This window comes from Mustelus asterias, chromosome 5 (assembly GCF_964213995.1).
Source record: "Mustelus asterias chromosome 5, sMusAst1.hap1.1, whole genome shotgun sequence".
NCBI lineage: Eukaryota > Metazoa > Chordata > Chondrichthyes > Carcharhiniformes > Triakidae > Mustelus > Mustelus asterias.
In genome coordinates, this window is record NC_135805.1 from 122,987,674 (window position 1) to 123,007,631 (window position 19,958).

At 46.2% G+C, this 19,958-nt stretch overlaps 1 protein-coding gene across 1 annotated transcript in view; it reads left to right on the forward strand.

The window, feature by feature from the left end:
• The first annotated feature begins 259 nt into the window (after positions 1–259).
• hcrtr2 (hypocretin (orexin) receptor 2) overlaps positions 260–19,958 on the forward strand; it is a 114,723-nt gene continuing 95,024 nt past the window's right edge. Inside the window, exon 1 of the mRNA XM_078213590.1 lies at positions 260–455. Within this exon, the coding sequence (XP_078069716.1) occupies positions 260–455 (196 nt within the window). The remainder of the gene's footprint in view (positions 456–19,958) is intronic.

The window sequence follows — 19,958 nt, forward strand, 5'->3', positions numbered from 1 at the left end:
TGCAGATGTTATGCAGAGTTAGAGGGGGATTCCCCGCGCCCCCACACACACCTTCAGAGGGGAATGTCGACATTGAGGGGCTGCTGAGAGAAGCGGATTGGAAGGGCTGCTGAATGGGAAAGCGTCAGCAGCACATGAAAGTACCTCCGGGATTTGTACCTGGATCCAGCCGCAGCAGCTTCTGTTACCGGGGGTTGGAATGATATGGGCAGTGTGAGTGCAGACACTGCAGCGTTAACATACCAATTAAACGGGAGAGATGGAGAGAGCCGGCACCAACACGGAACACCCCAATGATATCAACAGCAGCCTCCAGCTCACCTCCAGCGCGGATTACGACGATGAGTTTATTCGGTATCTGTGGACGGAGTATTTGTACCCCAAAGAGTACGAGTTGGTCCTCATCGTTGGTTATATTTTAGTGTTCCTTGTGGCTCTAGTTGGAAACATATTGGGTGAGTAACACTTCCCTAGACTTTAATCCATGCGATTACTCCGCTCTAAAGGCGCTAACTCTACCTGTATTGACATTTAGACTGTAATTTACAACCTGGGGCTGCTCTATGCTACTTTACCTGTGCAGGAATGTAGACTTGTACCCTAAAGTCTGCAGCTACTCTCTGCTACTGTACTTGTATTGGGATTTCAACCATCTACCTTACAACCCGTTGCTAATGTACCTGTACTGAGATTTAAACCCTGTACTTTACGGTCCGTAGCTGCCCTCTGCTACGGTGGCACTGCTGCCTCCCAGCGCCAGGGACCCAAGTTCAATTCCGGACTCGGGTCACTGTCTGTGTGACGTTCTCCCCGTGTCCGCGTGGGTTCCCTCCGGGTGCTCCGGTTTTCTCCCACAGTCCGAAGGAGGTGCTGGTTAGGTGCATTGGCTATGCTAAATTCTCCCTCAGGATACCCGAATAGACGCTGGAATGTGGCGACTAGGGGATTTTCACAGTAATTTAATTGCAGTATTATTGTAAGCCTACTTGTGACATTAATAAATGAACTTTATTAACCTCTTGTACCTATATGGGGATTAACACCCTGTACCTTACAGCTGGCAGATTTCTGCCAATGTCCCTGTATTCTGTTTTACAAGTATACCTTACAGCTTGCAGTCATTCTATCACTACCTGTATTGGGATATAGACATGTACCTTACAGCCTGCATCTGCCCTCTGTTACTGTGCTGATATTAAAATTTAGATCTGTACATTACAGGCTGCAGCTGCTCTCCACTACTGTACCTGTATTGGCAGGTACTGTAATTTACAGCCTATAGCTGCTCTTCTCTACAGTAACTGTATAGGGATTTAGACTGTATCTTACAGCCTGCAGTTACTCTCTGCTACTGTATAGAGCTTTAGACCCTTTAGCTTACAGTTTTTATCTACTCTATGCTACTGTCCCCATATTGGCATTTTGGGGTTTGCGTCTGTACCCTACAACCTGTTCCTGTACCTTTATTGGGGTTTAACCCTGTATCTAATAGCCTATGGATGCTATCTGTTACTGCACCAGTATTGGGATTTAGACTTGTACCTTAAAACTCTGTGACTCTGTATTGGGATTTAGACCTGCTCTGCACTGCACCTTTATAAGGATTCAGACACATACCTTACAGCTGTATCCACGCTTTGCTACTGTACCTGTATTGGGATTTATGCTTGTACCTTGCAGTCTATAGGAATATGTCTGCTACTTTACCTGTATAGGATTTTAGACTGTACCTTAGGGTCTGCAGCTACTATCTGCTACTGCACCTGTATAGTGATTTAGATCTGCAGCTGCTCTCTGCTACTGTATCCACATTGAGATTTAGACCCGCACTTTATAGCCTGTACCTACTCTATGCTATGATACCTTTATAGGGATTTAGACCTGTACCTTAATGCTTGTATCTGCTCTATGCTATTGTACATTTATAGGGATTAAGACCTGTACTTTGCATTCTGCAGCTACTCTCTGCAACTGTACCTGTATTCAGAATTCAATGTGTATTTTACAGTCTGCAGCTATTCTCTGCTACTGTAACTGTACTGTGATTTAAACATGTACCTTACAACCCACAGCTGCATTACTACACCTAGTCATGATTTGGAGATGCCAGCGTTGGACTGGGGTAAATACAGTAAGAGTTTTAACACCAGGTTAAAGTCCAACAGATTTATTTGGTAGCAAATGCCATTAGCTTTCGGAGCGCTGCTCCTTCGTCAGATGGAGTGGATATCTGCTCTCAAACAGGGCATACAGAGACACAAAATCAAGTTACAGAATACTGATTAGAATGCGAATCTCTACAACCAACCAGGTCTTAAAGATACAGACAATGTGAGTGGAGGGAGCATTAAGCACAGGTTAAAGAGATGTGTATTGTCTCTAGACAGGAAGCCAGTGAGATTCTGCAAGTCCAGGAGACAAGCTGTGGGGGTTAGTGATAGTGTGACATAAACCCAAGATCCCGGTTTAGGCCGTCCTCATGTGTGCGGAACTTGGCTATCAGTTTCTGCTCAGCGACTCTGCGCTGTCGTGTATTGTGAAGGCCGCCTTGGAGAACGCTTACTCGAAGGTCAGAGGCCGAATGCCTGTGACCGCTGAAGTGCTCCCTCACAGGAAGAGAACGGTCTTGCCTGGTGATTGTCGAGCGGTGTTCGTTCATCCGTTGTCGTAGCGTCTGCATGGTTTCCCCAATGTACCATGCCTCGGGACATCCTTTCCTGCAGCGTATCAGGTTGACAACGTTGGCCGAGTTGCAAGAGTAGGTACCTACTCTTGCAACTCGGCCAACGTTGTGTACCTGGTAGATGGTGTTCTCACGTGACCTCCGGCTGGAGGTCTGTGACCAGTGGTGTTCCGCAGGGCTCCACTGGGACCTCTGCTATTTGTGATATATATAAATGATTTGGAAGAAGGTGCAACAGGTGTTATCAGCAAGTTTGCGGATGACACGAAGATAGCTGGACTTGCGGATAGCGATGAATTTTGTCGGACAATACAGCAGGATATAGATAGGCTGGAAAATTGGGCGGAGAAATGGCAGATGGAATTTAATCAAGATAAATGCGAAGTGATGCATTTTGGAAGAAATAATGTAGGGGAGAGTTATACAATAAATGGCAGAGCCATCAAGAGTATAGAAACACAGAGGGACCTAGGTGTGCAAGTCCACAAATCCTTGAAGGTGGCAGCACAGGTGGAGAAGGTGGTGAAGAAGGCATATGGTATGCTTGCCTATATAGGATGGGGTATAGGGTATAAAAGCTGGAGTCTGATGATGCAGCTGTATAGAACGCTGGTTAGGCCACATTTGGAGTACTGCATCCAGTTCTGGTCGCCGCACTACCAGAAGGACGTGGAGGCTTTAGAAAGAGTGCTGAAAAGGTTTACCAGGATGTTGCCTGGTATGGAGGGTCTTAGCTATGAGGAGAGATTGGGTAAACTGGGGTTGTTCTCCCTGGAAAGACGGAGAATGAGGGGAGATCTAATAGAGGTGTACAAGATTATGAAGGGTATAGATAGGGTGAACATTGGGAAGCTTTTTCCCAGGTCGGAGGTGACGATCACGAGGGGCCACGGGCTCAAGGTGAGAGGGGCGAGGTATAACTCAGATATCAGAGGGACGTTTTTTACACAGAGAGTGGTGGGGGCCTGGAATGCGCTGCTGGGTAGGGTGGTGGACGCAGACACGCTGGCATCGTTTAAGACTTACCTGGATAGTCACATGAGCAGTCTGGGAATGGAGGGATACAAACAAATGGTCTAGTTGGACCAATGAGCGGCTCAGGCTTGGAGGGCCGAAGGGCCTGTTTCCTGTGCTGTACTGTTCTTTGTTGTTCTTTGAGATGATGGCATCCGTGTCGATAATCCGGCACATCTTGCAGAGGTTGCTGTGGCAGGGTTGTGTGGTGTTGTGGTCACTGTTCTCCTGAAGGCTGGGTAGTTTGCTGCGGACAATGGTCTGTTTGAGGTTGTGCGGTTGTTTGAAGGCAAGAAGTGGGGATGTGGGGATGGCCTTGGCGAGATGTTCATCTTCATCAATGACATGTTGAAGGCTCCGGAGGAGATGCCATAGCTTCTCCGCTCCGGGGAAGTACTGGACGACGAAGGGTACTCTGTCCACCATGTCCTGTGTTTGTCTTCTGAGGAGGTCGGTGCAGTTTTTCACTGTGGCACATCGGAACTGTCGATCGATGAGTCGAGCGCCATATCCTGTTCTTATGAGGGCATCTTTCAGCGTCTGGAGGTGTCTGTTGCGATCCTCCTCATCCGAGCAGATCCTGTGTATTCGGAGGGCTTGTCTGTAGGGGATGGCTTCTTTAACGTGTTTAGGGTGGAAGCTGGAGAAGTGGAGCATCGTGAGGTTAACCGTGGGCTTGCGGTACAGTGAGGTGCTGAGGAGACCGTCCTTAATGGAGATGCGTGTGTCCAAGAATGCAACTGATTCCGGAGAGTAGTCCATGGTGAGTCTGATGGTGGGATGGAACTTGTTGATGTCATCATATAGTTGTTTCAGTGATTGTTCACCATGAGTCCAAAGGAAGAAAATGTCATCGATGTATCGCTCCACTCACATTGTCTGTATCTTTAAGACCTGGTTGACTGTAGAGATTCGCATTCTAATCAGTATTCTGTAACTTGATTTTGTGTCTCTGTGCCCTGTTTGAGAGCAGATTTCCACTCCATCTGACGAAGGAGCAGCACTCTGAAAGCTAATGGCATTTGCTACCAAATAAACCTGTTGGACTTTAACCTGGTGTTGTTAAAACTCTTACTGTGTTTACTACACCTAGACCAGGAGTTTGACCTGTGCCTTTGCATGTGCGAAAGAGTGACTGTCAAACCAATGAACAAGATTTTAAAAAATTTGTTGCACAGACATAATGCTGTGGATGTTGGAAATCTGAAATGAAAACAAAATCTGTTGGAGGAGGTCGCAGTCTGGCAGCATCTGTGCAAATAGATAAAGCTACCTTCCATGAAAGATTATCAAAATGAAAGGTTACTTCTATTCAGAGCCGTGTTGTCATGTCTGTGGATGTGAACATGGTCCTTGATTGCAGAGAGCTGAGTAAGTGTCTTAAAAATCGGATTTGACCGTTCCTCATTCTCCCAGTCAGAGAGATCGACCAAATCAGAGAGTTTAGCTATGCGCGTGGCATGTTCACAAGAATACCAAGTACCTAAAAGAAAAGCTGGTGCTGCCTTTACCCTTGTGTAGGTGGCTTAGCTGATTGGATTCTCTCAACTTGTCAGCACAATGGAATTTTTTGGCCCTGGTTTTTAAAAAAACCCTTTTTATTCCTGATCTTCTAGCATATCGGGTTACGGAGGCATAGTCAAAGAGTCAAAAGGCGGCATAAAACTGTGAATGCCCAAACCTGCACTTGTTTAAAGCTACAATTCAATTATCAGCTTCAAATTGCTGCCAAGCAGTTTATCATGTTCATTGACAGAAAAGTGTCAGTAGAGTAGACAGGAGGTTGGATTGGAGGCAACATATCAAATCACTGGACAGGTATGAAGAGTAAGAAGTCTCACAACACCAGGTTAAAGTCCAACAGGTTTATTTGGTAGCAAATACCATAAGCTTTCGGAGCACAGCTCCTTCGTCAGATGGGGTGGATATCTGTTCTCCAACAGTGCACTGTTGGAGAACAGATATCCACCCCATCTGACGAAGGAGCTGACAGCACTGGGAGATGAGACCCTCTTCCATAGACACGTTAACATATCATCTTGTGAAAACCATATTTCACCAATGTCCAAAATGGTACATTGCACTTCCTGAAAAGTTCACAAATTTCTTTCTCAGTCTTGTGCTGAGAAAGATAAAGCTGCCACCCACAATCTGATAACATTAATGATTGTCACTCAGGGTTAACACATAGACACAGCTTGATGCATATTACCAAGATAGGTTGAGGAAACCATTGCAGATGAGTTAAAATGTTGATGACTGGGAACAAGCAATCAGGATAATATCATTCAATCTTTTAGCAGCAGTCGGAGACTCCTCGCTATTCAAGTATGTCCAAGCTGGACATAATTGTCACAATTTTACAGAGAAATCTATGCTAAGGAATTTGATTATAGTGGAGGAAGAGTGAGTTCTGTTATATCCACTCTCTGTTTACTTTTGTATAATGCCAGAGGCAAGGAGGATCCAAGATATCTGAAGAGCTTGGCAGCTGCGGTGGATGGTCAGTACCTGGTGTTTCTCTGCTTTCAGTCTTTGTTGCAGTCCCACCAGGATTGCTAATCATGGCTTTTCATAATGGGATAGGCCTTTGTGGATCATACTTTGATGTGTTGGAGAGACTTGTGCATTGTGATACCACCGGGAGCTCTTTGTTCCTGGTAGGGCAGAGTGAGCCAGAAGTGCTGAGTGGATGATCCATTTCAACCTCTTCCAGAGTCCTCAGCATTAAATCACACGGGGTAAAAGGTGAGCTAGCTAGATGGGTGGAGAACTGGCTTAGCCATAGAAGACAGAGGGTAACAGTGGAGGGGTCTTTTTCCGGTTGGAGGTCTGTGACTAGTGGTGTTCCGCAGGGCTCTGTACTGGGACCTCTGCTGTTTGTGATATATATAAATGATTTGGAGGAAGATGTAGCTGGTGTGATCAGTAAGTTTGCGGATGACACAAAGATTGCTGGAGTTGCGGATAGTGATGAACATTGTCAGAGAATACAGCAGGATATAGATAGGCTAGAACATTGGGCGGAGAAATGGCAGATGGAATTTAATCCAGATAAATGCGAAGTGATGCATTTCGGTAGATCTAATGTAAGGGGGAGCTATACAATAAATGGCAGAACCATCAGAAGTATAGACATACAGAGGGACCTGGGTGTACAAGTCCACAGATCCTTAAAGGTGGCAGCACAGGTGGAGAGGGTGGTGAAGAAGGCATATGGCATGCTTGCCTTTATTGGACGGGGCATAGAATATAAAAGTTGGCATATGATGTTGCGGCTGTATAGAACGTTGGTTAGGCCACATTTGGAATACTGCATCCAGTTCTGGTTGCCACACTACCAGAAGGACATGGAGGCTTTGGAGAGAGTACAGAAAAGGTTTACCAGGATGTTGCCTGGTATGGAGGGTCTTAGCTATGAGCAGAGATTGGGTAAACTGGGGATGTTCTCCCTGGAAAGACGGAGGATGAGGGGCGACCTACTAGAGGTGTATAAAATTATGAAGGGCATAGATAGGGTGAACATTGGGAAGCTTTTTCCCAGGTCGGAGGTGACGAACACAAGGGGTCACGGGTTCAAGGTGAGGGGGGCAAGGTTCAACACAGATGTCAGGGGGACGTATTTTACGCAGAGGATGGTGGTGGCCTGGAATGCACTGCCAAGCAAGGTGATTGAGGCGGACACGCTGGGATCGTTTAAGAATTATCTAGATAGCCACATGAACAGACTGGGAATAGAGGGATACAAACGAATGGTCCAGTTGGGCACATGAGCAGCGCAGGCTTGGAGGGCCAAAGGGCCTGTTCCTGTGCTGTATTGTTCTTTGTTCTTTGTTCATTACAGATGTCAGTCTGAAGCCAATTCGATTTACTCCATGTGATATCAAGAAACGGCTGAAGGTGTTTGAGCCTCTCAGTTGCTGTAGAGTAAAGGAGACACGTAGATGCGGGGAGAATGTCCAATCTCCACACAGACAGTGACCCAAGCCGGGAATCGAACCCAGGTCCCTGGCGCAGTGAGGCAGCAGTGCTAACCACTGTGCCACCTAAACTGACCTCTGTAGATATATATGATCCGTAGTTTGAGGATGACTGCAGTTTTGTTGCCCCACTCTATGCTGGATTTGCAAGCCACTTGCAATTTCTCTAATTCTACATACAAGAAAATTGGCCAAAACAAATTCTTTATAGCTGCCTGGTGAAACAGAGGCTCTGGAACATAGAACATAGAAAAAATACAGCACAAACAGGCCCTTCGGCCCACAAGTTGCGCCGGTCATGTCCCTACCTACCTAGGCTTATATATAGGCTTACCTATAACCCTCAATCCTATTAAGTCCGATGTACTCATCCAGAAGTCTCTTAAACGACCCTATCGAGTTTGCCTCCACCACCACTGACGGCAGCCGATTCCACTCACCCACCACCCTCTGAGTGAAAACCTTACTCCTGACATCTCCTTTGTACCTACTCCCCAGCACCTTAAACCTGTGTCCTCTCGTAACAGCCATTTCAGCCCTGGGAAAAAGCCTCCGAGAATCCACCCGATCTATACCTCTCAAAATCTTGTACACCTCTATTTGGTCACCTCTCATCCTTCATCTCTCCAAGGAGAAAAGACCGAGCTCCCTCAACCTATCCTCATAAGGCATGCCAACCAATCCAGGCAACATTCTTGTAAATCTTCTCTGCACCCTTTCAATAATTTCCACATCTCTCCTGTAATGAGGCGACCAGAACTGAGCACAGTACTCCAAGTGGGGTCTGACGAGGGTCTTATAAAGCTGCATCATTATCTCCCAACTTCTAAACTCAATCCCTCGATTGATGAAGGCCAGCACACCATACGCCTTCTTAACCACCTCCTCTACCTGCGAGGCCGATTTTAGAGTCCTATGGACCCGGACCCCAAGGTCCTTCTGATCCTCTACACTGCTAAGAGTCTTACCCTTGACATTATACTCCTTCATCCCATTTTATCTGCCAAAATGGACCACTACACATTTATCTGGGTTGAAGTCCATCTGCCACTTCTCCGCCCAGTCTTGCATTCTATCTATGTCACGCTGCAGCTTCTGATATCCCTCCAACCTATCCACAACACCACCACCCTTCGTGTCGTCGGCAAACTTACCAACCCATCCCTCCACTTCCTCATCCAGGTCATTTATGAAAATGACAAACAGCAAGGGTCCCAGAACAGATCCCTGGGGCACACCACTGGTGACCGACCTCCATTCAGAAAAAGAGCCATCTACAACCACTCTCTGCCTTCTGCAGGCAAGCCAGTTCTGGATCCACAACATGTTGAGAAATTCCCATACTCTGGCAGCCACCTTTCTCAAAAGGTTACATTCCTGTAAGGATGAAGGATAAGTATGGCAACTTTTGGGAACCTTGGATAACGAGAGATATTGTGAGTCTAGTCAAAGAGAAAAAGGAAGCATTTGTCAAAGCGAGGTGGCTGGGAACACACGAAGCAAGTGTGGAATACAAAGAAAGTAGAAATAAACTTAAGCAAGGAGTAAGAAGGGCTAAAAGGGGTCATGAAAAAGCATTGGCCAACAGGATTAAGGAAAATCCCAAGGCTTCTTATACATACATAAAGTGCAAGAGGGTAGCCAGGGAGAGGGTTAGCCCACTCAAGGACAAGGGAGGGAATCTATGCGTGGAGCCAGAGGAAATGGGCGAGGTATTAAATGAGTACTTTGCGTCAGTATTCACCAAAGAGGACTTCATCATAGAAAATCATAGAAACCCTACAGTGCAGAAGGAGGCCATTCAGCCCATCGAGTCTGCACCGACCACAATCCCACCCAGGCCCTACCCCCATATCCCTACATATTTACCCGCTAATCCCTCTAACCTACGCATTTCAGGACTCTAAGGGGCAATTTTTAGCATGGCCAATCAACCTAACCCGCACATCTTTGGACTGTGGGAGGAAACCGGAGCACCCGGAGGAAACCCACGCAGACACGAGGAGAATGTGAAAACTCCACACAGACAGTGACCCAAGCCAGGAATCGAACCCAGGTCCCTGGAGCTGTGAAGCAGCAGTGCTAACCACTGTGCTACCGTGCCGCCCATGGATGTTGAGTCTGGAAAAGGATGTGTAGATAGTTTGAGTCATGTTGAGATCAAAAAGGAGGAGGTATTGGGGTTCTTGAGAAACATTAAGGTAGAGAAGTCCCCAGGGCCTGATGGAATATACCCCAGAATACTGAGAGAGGCAAGGGAGGAAATTGCTGGAGCCTTGAGAGAAATCTTTCTATCCTCACTGGCTACAGGGGATGTTCCAGAGAATTGGAGAATAGCCAGTGTTGTTCCTTTGTTTAAGAAGGGTAGCAAGAATAATCCAGGTAATTACAGGCCGGTGAGCCTTACATCAGTGGTAGGGAAATTATTGGAGAGGATTCTTCGAGACAGGATTTATTCCCACTTGGGAATAAGTGGATGTATTAGTGAGAGGCAACATGGTTTTGTGAAGGGGAGGTCGTGTCTCACTAACTTGATCGAGTTTTTTGAGGAAGTGACGAAGATGATTGAGGGTAGGGCAGTGGATGTTGTCTTCATGGACTTCAGTAAGGCCTTTGATAAGGTCCCTCATGGCAGACTGGTGCAGAAGGTGCTCCACTGCTTCAATGGGCAGAGAATTCCAGAGATTCACTACCCTCTGAGAGAAGAAGGTCCTCCTCAACTCTGTTCTAAACTGACTCCCCCTTATTTTGAGGCTGTGTCCTCTCGTTCTTATTTCGTTTCTCAGTGGAAAGAATCTCTCTGCCTCTACCCTGTCTAGCCCCTTCATTATCTGATGTGTCTCTATAAGATCTCCCCTCAGCCTTCTAAACTCCAATGAGTACAGGCCCAATCTACTCAATCTCTCCTCATAAACTAACCCCCTCATCTCCGGTATCAACCTGGTGAACCTTCTCTGCACTCCGTCCAAGGCCAATATATCCTTCCGCAAATAAGGGGACCAAAATTGCACACAGTACTCTCGTTGCGGCCTCACCAGTACCTTGTACAATTGCAGCAAGACCTCCCTGCTTTTATACTCCATCCCCTTCGCGATAAAGGCCAACATTCCATTTGCCTTCTTGATCACCTGCTGCACCTGCAAACTGAGTTTTTGCGATTCATGCACAAGGACTCCCAGGTCCCTCTGCACAGTAGCATGTTGTAATTTTTCACCATTTAAATAATAGTCCATTTTACTATTATTCCTTCCAAAGTCAACGTTATACTCCATCTGCCAGATCCTCGCCCAGTCACTTAGCCTATCCAAATCTCTCTGCCGACTTTCCGCATCCTCTACGCAATTCGCTTTCCCACTCATCTTTGTGTCATAAGAATATAAGAAATAGGAGCAGGAGTAGGCCATCTCGCCCCTCGAGCCTGCCCCGCCATTCAATAAGATCATGGCTGATTTGAAGTGAATCAGTTCCACTTACCCGCCTGCTCCCCAGAAGTCCATCTATCCGTGACTTAAAGATATTCAATGAGGTAGCCTCTTAGTGGAAAGAATCTCTCCACTTCTACCCTATCCAGCCCCTTCATTATCTTATATGTCATCCGCAAACTTTGTTACCCTATACTCGGTCCCCTCCTCCAGATCGTCTATGTATATGGTAAACAGTTGAGGCCCCAGCACCGATCCCTGCGGCACGCCACTAGTCACCAACTGCCAACCATTTATTCAAACTCTCTGCTTCCTGTTAGATAGCTAATCCTCAATCCACGCTAACACTTTACCCCCAACTCAGTGTACCCTAATCTTCTGCAGCAACCTTTTGTGAGGCACCTTATCGAACGCCTTCTGGAAATCCAAAAACACCACATCCACCGGTTCCCCTCTGTCAACCGCACTCGTTACATCTTCATAAAAATCCAGTAAATTCGTCAAACACGACTTTCCCTTCATGAATCCATGCTGCGTCTGCTTGATCAAACCATTTTTTTCCAGGTGTCCTGCTATTTCTTCTTTAATGATGGATTCCAGAAATTTCCCGACTACGGACGTTAAGCTAACTGGCCTGTAGTTACCCGTCTTTTGTCTACCTCCTTTTTAAAAATGTGGCGTCACATTAGCTGTTTTCCAATCAGCCGGCACTTCCCCAGAGTCCAGCGAATTTTGATAAATTACAACCAACGCATCTGCTATTACTTCTGCCATTTCTTTCAGTTCCCTGGGATGCATTCCATCCGGGCCCGGGGACTTGTCTACCTTTAGTCCCATTAGCCTACCAAGCACTACCTCTTTAGTGAGAGTAATCGTTTTAAGGACCTCACCCCCTACAGTCCCATGACCGTCAATTTTCGGTAAGCTATTTGTGTCCTCGACCGTGAAGACCGACACAAAAAACTTGTTTAAGGCCTCGGCCATTTCCTCGTTTCCCATTATTAAATCCCCCTTCTCGTCTTCTAAGGGTCCAACATTTACTTTAGCTACTCTTTTCCTTTTTATATGTTTGTAAAAACTTTTACTATCAGTTTTTATATTTTGTGCTAGTTTAGTTTCATAATCTATCTTTCCTTTCTTTATCGCATTCTTAGTAGTTCTTTGTTGTTTCTTAAAGCTTTCCCAATCTTCTAATTCCCCCACTAGTTTTGGCCACTCTGTACGCATCGGTTTTTATTTTAATACTCTCCTTTATTTCCTTAGTTATCCACGGCTGGTTATCCCTTTTCTTACATTCCTTCTTTATCACAGGAATATATTTTTGCTGAGTACTGAGAAAAATCTCCTTAAAAATCCGCCACTGTTTCTCAGCTGTCCTACCAACTAGTCTGCGCTCCCAGTCTACATTAGCCAATTCTGCCCTCATCCTATTGTACTCCCCTCTGTTCAAGCTGAGGACACTGGTTTGGGACCCTATTTTCTCACCCTCCATTTGTATTAGAAATTCAACCATATTGTGATCACTCATTCCAAGAGGATCCCTCACGAGAAGATCATTAATTTTACCTGTCTCATTACACAGGACCAGATCCAAGATAGCTTGCTCCCTCGTAGGTTCTGTAACGTACTGTTCGAGGAAACTATCCCGACAGCATTCTAAGAACTCTTCCTCAACTCTGAAGGACTTGAGTCAACCAATCAATATGCAGGCTAAAATCCCCCATGATTATTGCTGTTCCGTTTTTGCACGCATCCATTATTTGCTTGTTTATAGCCCGACCCACCTCAAAGTTATTATTTGGGGGCCTATCGACCACGCCCACCAGTGACTTTCTCCCCTTACTATTCCTTATCTCCACCCACAATAATTCCACATTATGCTCCTTAGAGCCTATATCATCTCTCACTACCGCCCTGATGTTATCTTTAATTCGGTAAGAAGTCTCACAACATCAGGTTAAAGTCCAACAGGTTTATTTGGTAGCAAATAACATAAGCTTTCAGAGCACTGCTCCTTCGTCAGATAGAGTGGAAATGTGCTCTCAAACAGTGCAAACAGACAAAATCAAGTTGCAGAATACTGATTAGAATACAATTCCTACAACCAGCCAGATCTTAAAGGTACAGACAATGTGGGTGGAGGGAGCATTAACCACAGGTTAAAGAAATGTGTATTGTCTCCAGACAGAACAGCTAGTGAGATTCTACAAGCCCAGGAGGCAAGCTGTGGGGGTTACTGATAATGTGACATAAATCCAACATCCCGGTTTAGGCCGTCCTCATGTGTGCGGAACTTGGCTATCAAGTTCCTTTACCTTTGATTTTTTAATTCCCCATACCCCTGCAGCCTCCCCCCCCCCCACCACTATTTAGTTTAAAGCCCTATTTACATTGATAGCCAAGTTCCGCGCACATGAGGACGGCCTAAACCGGGATGTTGGATTTATGTCACATTATCAGTAACCCCCACAGCTTGCCTCCTGGACTTGCAGAATTTCACTAGCTGTTCTGTCTGGAGACAATACACATTTTTTTAACCTGTGTTTAATGTTCCCTCCACCCACATTGTCTGTACCTTTAAGACCTGGCTGGCTGTAGGATTCGCATTCTAATCAGTAATCTGCAACTTGATTTTGTCTGTTTGCCCTGTTTGAGAGCACATTTCCACTCCATCTGATGAAGGAGTAGTGCTCCGAAAGCTTATGGTATTTGCTACCAAATAAACCTGTTGGACTTTAACCTGGTGTTGTGAGACTTCTTACCGTGTTCACCCCAGTCCAACACCAGCTTCTCCATAGAACATAGAACATAGAACAGTACAGCACAGAACAGGCCCTTCGGCCCACGATGTTGTGCCGACCTTCATCTGAAACCAAGATCAAGCTATCCCACTCCCTACCATCCTGGTGTGCTCCATGTGCCTATCCAATAACCGCTTAAATGTTCCTAAAGTGTCTGACTCCACTATCACTGCAGGCAGTCCATTCCACACCCCAACCACTCTCTGCGTGAAGAACCTACCTCTGCTATCCTTCCTATATCTCCCACCATGAACCCTATAGTTATGCCCCCTTGTAATAGCTCCATCCACCCGAGGAAATAGTCTTTGAACGTTCACTCGATCTATCCCCTTCATCATTTTATAAACCTCTATTAAGTCTCCCCTCAATCTCCTCCGCTCCAGAGAGAACAGCCCCAGCTCCCTCAACCTTTCCTCATAAGACCGACACTCCAAACCAGGCAGCATCCTGGTAAATCTCCTCTTTCCAGCGCTTCCACATCCTTCTTATAGTGAGGTGACCAGAACTGCACGCAATATTCCAAATGCGGTCTCACCAAGGTCCTGTACAGTTGCAGCATAACCCCACGGCTCTTAAACTCCAACCCCCTGTTAATAAAAGCTAACACACTATATGCCTTCTTCACAGCTCTATCCACTTGAGTGGCAACCTTTAGAGATCTGTGGATATGGACCCCAAGATCTCTCTGTTCCTCCACAGTCTTCAGAACCCTACCTTTGACCCTGTAATCCACATTTAAATTTGTCCTACCAAAATGAATCACCTCACATTTATCAGGGTTAAACTCCATTTGCCATTTTTCAGCCCAGCTTTGCATACTATCTATGTCTCTTTGCAGCCTACAACAGCCCTCCACCTCATCCACTACTCCACCAATCTTGGTGTCATCAGCAAATTTACTGATCCACCCTTCAGCCCCCTCCTCCACATCGTTATCTTTAATTAACAGAGCTACCCCACCTCCTTTTCCTTCCTGTCTATCCTTCCAAAATGTCTGATACCCCTGGATATTCAGTTCCCAGTCCTGGTCACCCTGCAACCACGTTTCTGTAATGGCCACTAGACCATACCCATTTGTACTGATTTGTGCCATCAACTCATTCACTTTGTTTCGAATGCTGCGTGCATTCAGGTAAAGTGTCTTTTTGCTCGCCTTTATATGGACCTGATTTGTTAGTGCATTGTCTTGATTGCACGCTCTGTCCCTACCTGTCGCAAACTGGTTATCCTTCCCCAGACCATCTCCTTGCACTGCGTTGACCACCTCCCTTCTCGTGTTTGTCACTTTTTTTACCGTGCCTAAGCCCTTGACTCCTTTAACTAGATGAATGTCCTCATCATTAACTTTCACTCGTACCCTCTCCTTTACCTTTGATTTTTTAATTCCCCATACCCCTGCAGCCTCCCCCCCACCACTATTTAGTTTAAAGCCCTATTTACAGCCCTGGTTATACGATTCGCCAGGACTCTGGTCCCAGCATGATTCAGACGAAGACCATCCCATCTGAACAGGTCCCATCTTCCCCAATACTGGTGCCAATGTCCCATGAATTCAAACCCATTCCTCCCACACCAATCTTTGAGCCACGCATTTACCACCTCAATCTTATTTACCCTGTGCCAATTTGCTTGTGGCTCAGGTGGTAATCCAGAGATTACCACCTTGTTGGTTCTGTTTTTTAATTTGGCTCCTAGCTTTTCATACTCCCTCTGCAGAATCTCTGTTCCTGTTCTGCCTATATCGTTGGCACCTACGTGGACCACTACAACTAGAGTCTTACCCTCCCACTCCAAGTTCGTTTGCAGCCCAGATGAGATATCCTGGACCCGAGCATCAGGCAGGCAACACAACCTTCGGGATTCTCAATCATGGTCACAAAGAATGGTGTCAATGCCCCTAACTACACTGTCCCCTATTACCACTACATTTCTTTTTCTTTCCTCCACCTGAACGGCTCCCTGTTGCCGTGGGCAGTTTGCTCGTCCTCCTTGCAGTCCCCGTTCCCGTCCACACTGGGAGCAAGAATCTCAAACCTGTTGTACAGATTCAGGGACTGAGGTTCTTGCAACTCTACCTTCTGGATCCCACTTCCTGCCTCACTCGCAGCCACACCCTCTTGTCCATGACCCCCGGCTGAATTAGTTAGTCTAAGGGGTGTGACTGCCTCCTGAAACACAGTGTCCAGGTAACTCTCCCCCTCCCTGATATGTTGCAGTATCCAAAGCCCAGACTCCAGCTCATCAACCCTGAGCCGGAGTTCCTCAAGCAACCAACACTCACTGCAGACATGCTCACTGGGAACCACAGTGGGGTCCACCAGCTCCCACATCATGCAGAAACAACACATCACATGACCCTCCATCACAATTACCTAGTATAAGTTATTACAAAATAAGAAATAATCCTACCTGCTTCGCCCGTTTCTGCCTAAGGCCGATGAGCCAAAGCCCTTTAGCTCTCACTCTGCTCCCTGCTCACTCCGCTGCCCCCTAACGAAGCTGCCCGCTGGATAGTGCGGGCAGCTTTTAAACTTTACACGCTAAAAAACCCTTCCCAGCTCACCCCACGGCCCACTTCCGCTTTACTTTTAAAGTAACTTTCTGAACAAAAAACAAACCCCACGAAAAACTAAAAATTAGCCAGTCGCTTACCTTCACTCTCCCGCCACAAATCGATCCTCCTCTCAGCTTAGTTCCGACGAACGCTGAGAGGTCCGATTCTTTCCCTAACAACCCTCTTGTTCCTAACGTATGTATAAAATGCCTTAGGATTCTCCTTAATCCTGTCTGCCAAGGACATTTCGTGACCCCTTTTTGCCCTTCTAACTCCCTGGTTGAGTTATTTTCTACTTTCTCTGCATTCCTCCAGTGCTCCAGCTGTTTTTAGCTGCCTGGACCTCATGTATGCCTCTTTTTTTTCTTTTTGATTAGACCCACAATTTCACTGGTTATCCACGGCTCCCGAATCCTACCTTTCCTATCCTTCCTCTTTACAGGCACATGCCTGTCCTGCAGTCCTATCAACTGCTCCTTAAAAGACTCCCACATGCCAGATGTGGATTTACTCTCGAACAGCCTCTCCCAATCAACAGCCACTAAATCCTGCCTAATCCGGTTGTAGTTCACCTTCCCCCAATTCAGCACCTTACCCATAGGACAACACTCATCTTTTTCCATTACTATTCTAAAGTTTACAGAATTATGGTCACTATTTGCCACATGTTCCCCTGACCGGGCTCATTCCCCAGTACTAGGTCCAGTATAGCTCCCTCTCTAGTTGGACTGTCCAGTGCTCCAGTTTCCTCCCATTGTCCAGAGATGTGCAGGTTAGGTGGATTGGTCATGCTAAATTGTCCCTTAGTGTCCCAAGATGTGTATGTTAGAGGGGTACGTGGGCTTCTGGGGATAGAGCAGAGGGTGGGCCTGAGTAAGATGCTCTGTCAGTGAGTTGGTCCAGACTCGATGAGCCAAATGGCGCCCTTCTGCACTGTAGGGATTCTATGATTCAATAATATCATACTTAATTCACAATAAATCAGAATCCCTGTACTGATAAATGTTGCTTTGTTTAGTTAAGCAGTTTAATGTATGCTGGCAATGAGAAATGAACTTCAGTCACCCTTAACCAGCTGTTCTAACCCTTTAAGGTTTTAAATGTTGCTGCCGTGGGGCAGTCAGTTCTAAGGGAGAGAGGAGGTTAACAATCAGAAGGACTGCTCATGCCCGCTGGCTGAAAATCTGCAGGGATGCCTGGGCACACCACTACAGGGAGGGCAGACTTGGTTAAGTCCATTTCTCAAAGCCGCCGGCAAAAAATGAAAGAATTGTTGAGTGACTTCCAATGTTCCAATGAGACAGGGAAGTTATGGTAGGTTACAGGAACCGTGGTGTACAAAGGCTGTAATGAATCTTGTCAAGAAGAAAAAAAATGCTGACAAAAGGATCAGGGAGCTAGGTAATCTTGAAGAGTATACGGCTAATAGGAAGGATCTTAAGAAGGAAATTAGGAGAGCCAGAAGGGGTCATGAGAAGGCCTTGGCAGGCAGGATTAAGGAAAACCCCAAGGCATTCTACAAGTATGTGAAGAGCAAGAGGATAAGATGTGAAAGAATAAGACTTATCAAGTGTGACGGTGGGAACGTTTGTATGGAACCGGAAGAAATAGCAGAGGTACTTAATGAATACTTTACTTCAGTATTCACTATGGAAAAGGATCTTGGTGGTTGTAGTGCAGACTTGCAGCGGACTGAAAAGCTTGAGCATGTAGATATTAAGAAAGAGGATGTGTTGGAGCTTTTGAAAAGCATCAAGTTAGATAAGTCGCCGGGACCGGATGAGATGTACCCCAGGCTACTGTGGGAGGCGAGGGAGGAGATTGCTGAGCCTCTGGCAATGATCTTTGCATCATCAATGGAGACGGGTGAGGTTCCGGAGGATTGGAGGATTGCGGCTGTTGTTCTTTTATTCAAGAAAGGGAGTAGAGATAGCCCTGGAAATTATAGACCAGTGAGTCTAACCTCAGTGGTTGGTAAGTTGATGGAGAAGATCCTGAGAGGCAGGATTTATGAACATTTGGAGAGGTATAATATGATTAAGAATAGTCGGCATGGCTTTGTCAAAGGCAGATCATGCCTTACGAGCCTGATTGAATTTTTTGAGGATGTGACTAAACACATTGATGAAGGAAGAGCAGTAGATGTAGTATATATGGACATCAGCAAGGCATTTGATAAGGTGCCCCATGCAAGGCTTATTGAGAAAATGAGGGGGCATGGGATCCAAGGGGACATTGCTTTGTGGATCCAGAACTGGCTTGCCCACAGAAGGCAAAGAGTGGCTATAGATGGGTCTTATTCTGCATGGAGGTCGGTCACCAGTGGTGTGCCCCAGGGATCTGTTCTGGGACCCTTACTCTTTGTGATTTTTATAAATGACCTGGATGAGGAAGTGGAGGGATAGGTTGGTAAGTTTGCTGATGACACAAAGGTTGGAGGTGTTGTGGATAGTGTGGACGGATGTCAGAAGTTGCAGCGAGACATAGATAGGATGCAAGACTGGGCGGAGAAGTGGCAGATGGAGTTCAACCCAGATAAGTATGATGTGGTTCATTTTGGCAGGTCAAATAGGATGGCGGAATATAATATTAATGGTAGGACTCTTGGCACTGTGGAAGATCAGAAGGATCTTGGGGTCCGAGTTCATAGGACGCTCAAAGCAGCTGTGCAGGTTGAGGCTGTGGTTAAGAAGGTGTATGGGGGTGTACTGGCCTTCATCAATCAAGGAATTGAGTTTAGGAGTCGTGAGATAATGTTGCAGCTATATAAGACCCTGGTCAGACCACACTTGGAGTACTGTGCTCAGTTCTGGTCGCCTCATTACAGGAAGGATGTGGAAGCCATAGAAAGGGTGCAGAGGAGATTTACAAGGATGTTGCCTGGGTTGGGGAGCATGCCTTATGAGGATAGGTTGAGTGAGCTCGGCCTTTTCTACTTGGAGAGACGAAGGATGAGGGGTGACCTGAGAGAGGTGTATAAGATGTTAAGAGGTATTGATTGAGTGGATAGTCAGAGGCTATTTCCAAGGGCTGAAATGGTTGCTACGAGAGGACACAGGTTTAAGGTGCTGGGGAGTAGGTACAGAGGAGATGTCAGGGGTAAGTTTTTCACTCAGAGGGTGGTGGGTGCGTGGAATGGGCTGCCAGCAACGGTGGTGGAGGCGGATTCGATAGGGTCTTTTAAGAGACTTTTAGATAAGTACATGGAACTTAGTAAGATAGAGGATTATAGGTAAGCCTAGTAATTGCTAAGGTAGGGACATGTTCGGCACAACTTTGTGGGCTGAAGGGCCTGTATTGTGCTGTATTTTTTCTATGTTTCTATGTTTCTATGACTGGAAGGCATGATGGAGGGTACCTGGTGTTGGTCAGGGTTATGTTTGCAGCTATTGAAGTTTGTGGTAATAAGGTTAGATGGAGTAAAGCAGGAGGAGGTTGATATCATAGAGTATCATAGAATCCTACAGTGCAGAAGGAACCCATTTGGCCCATCAAGTCTGCACT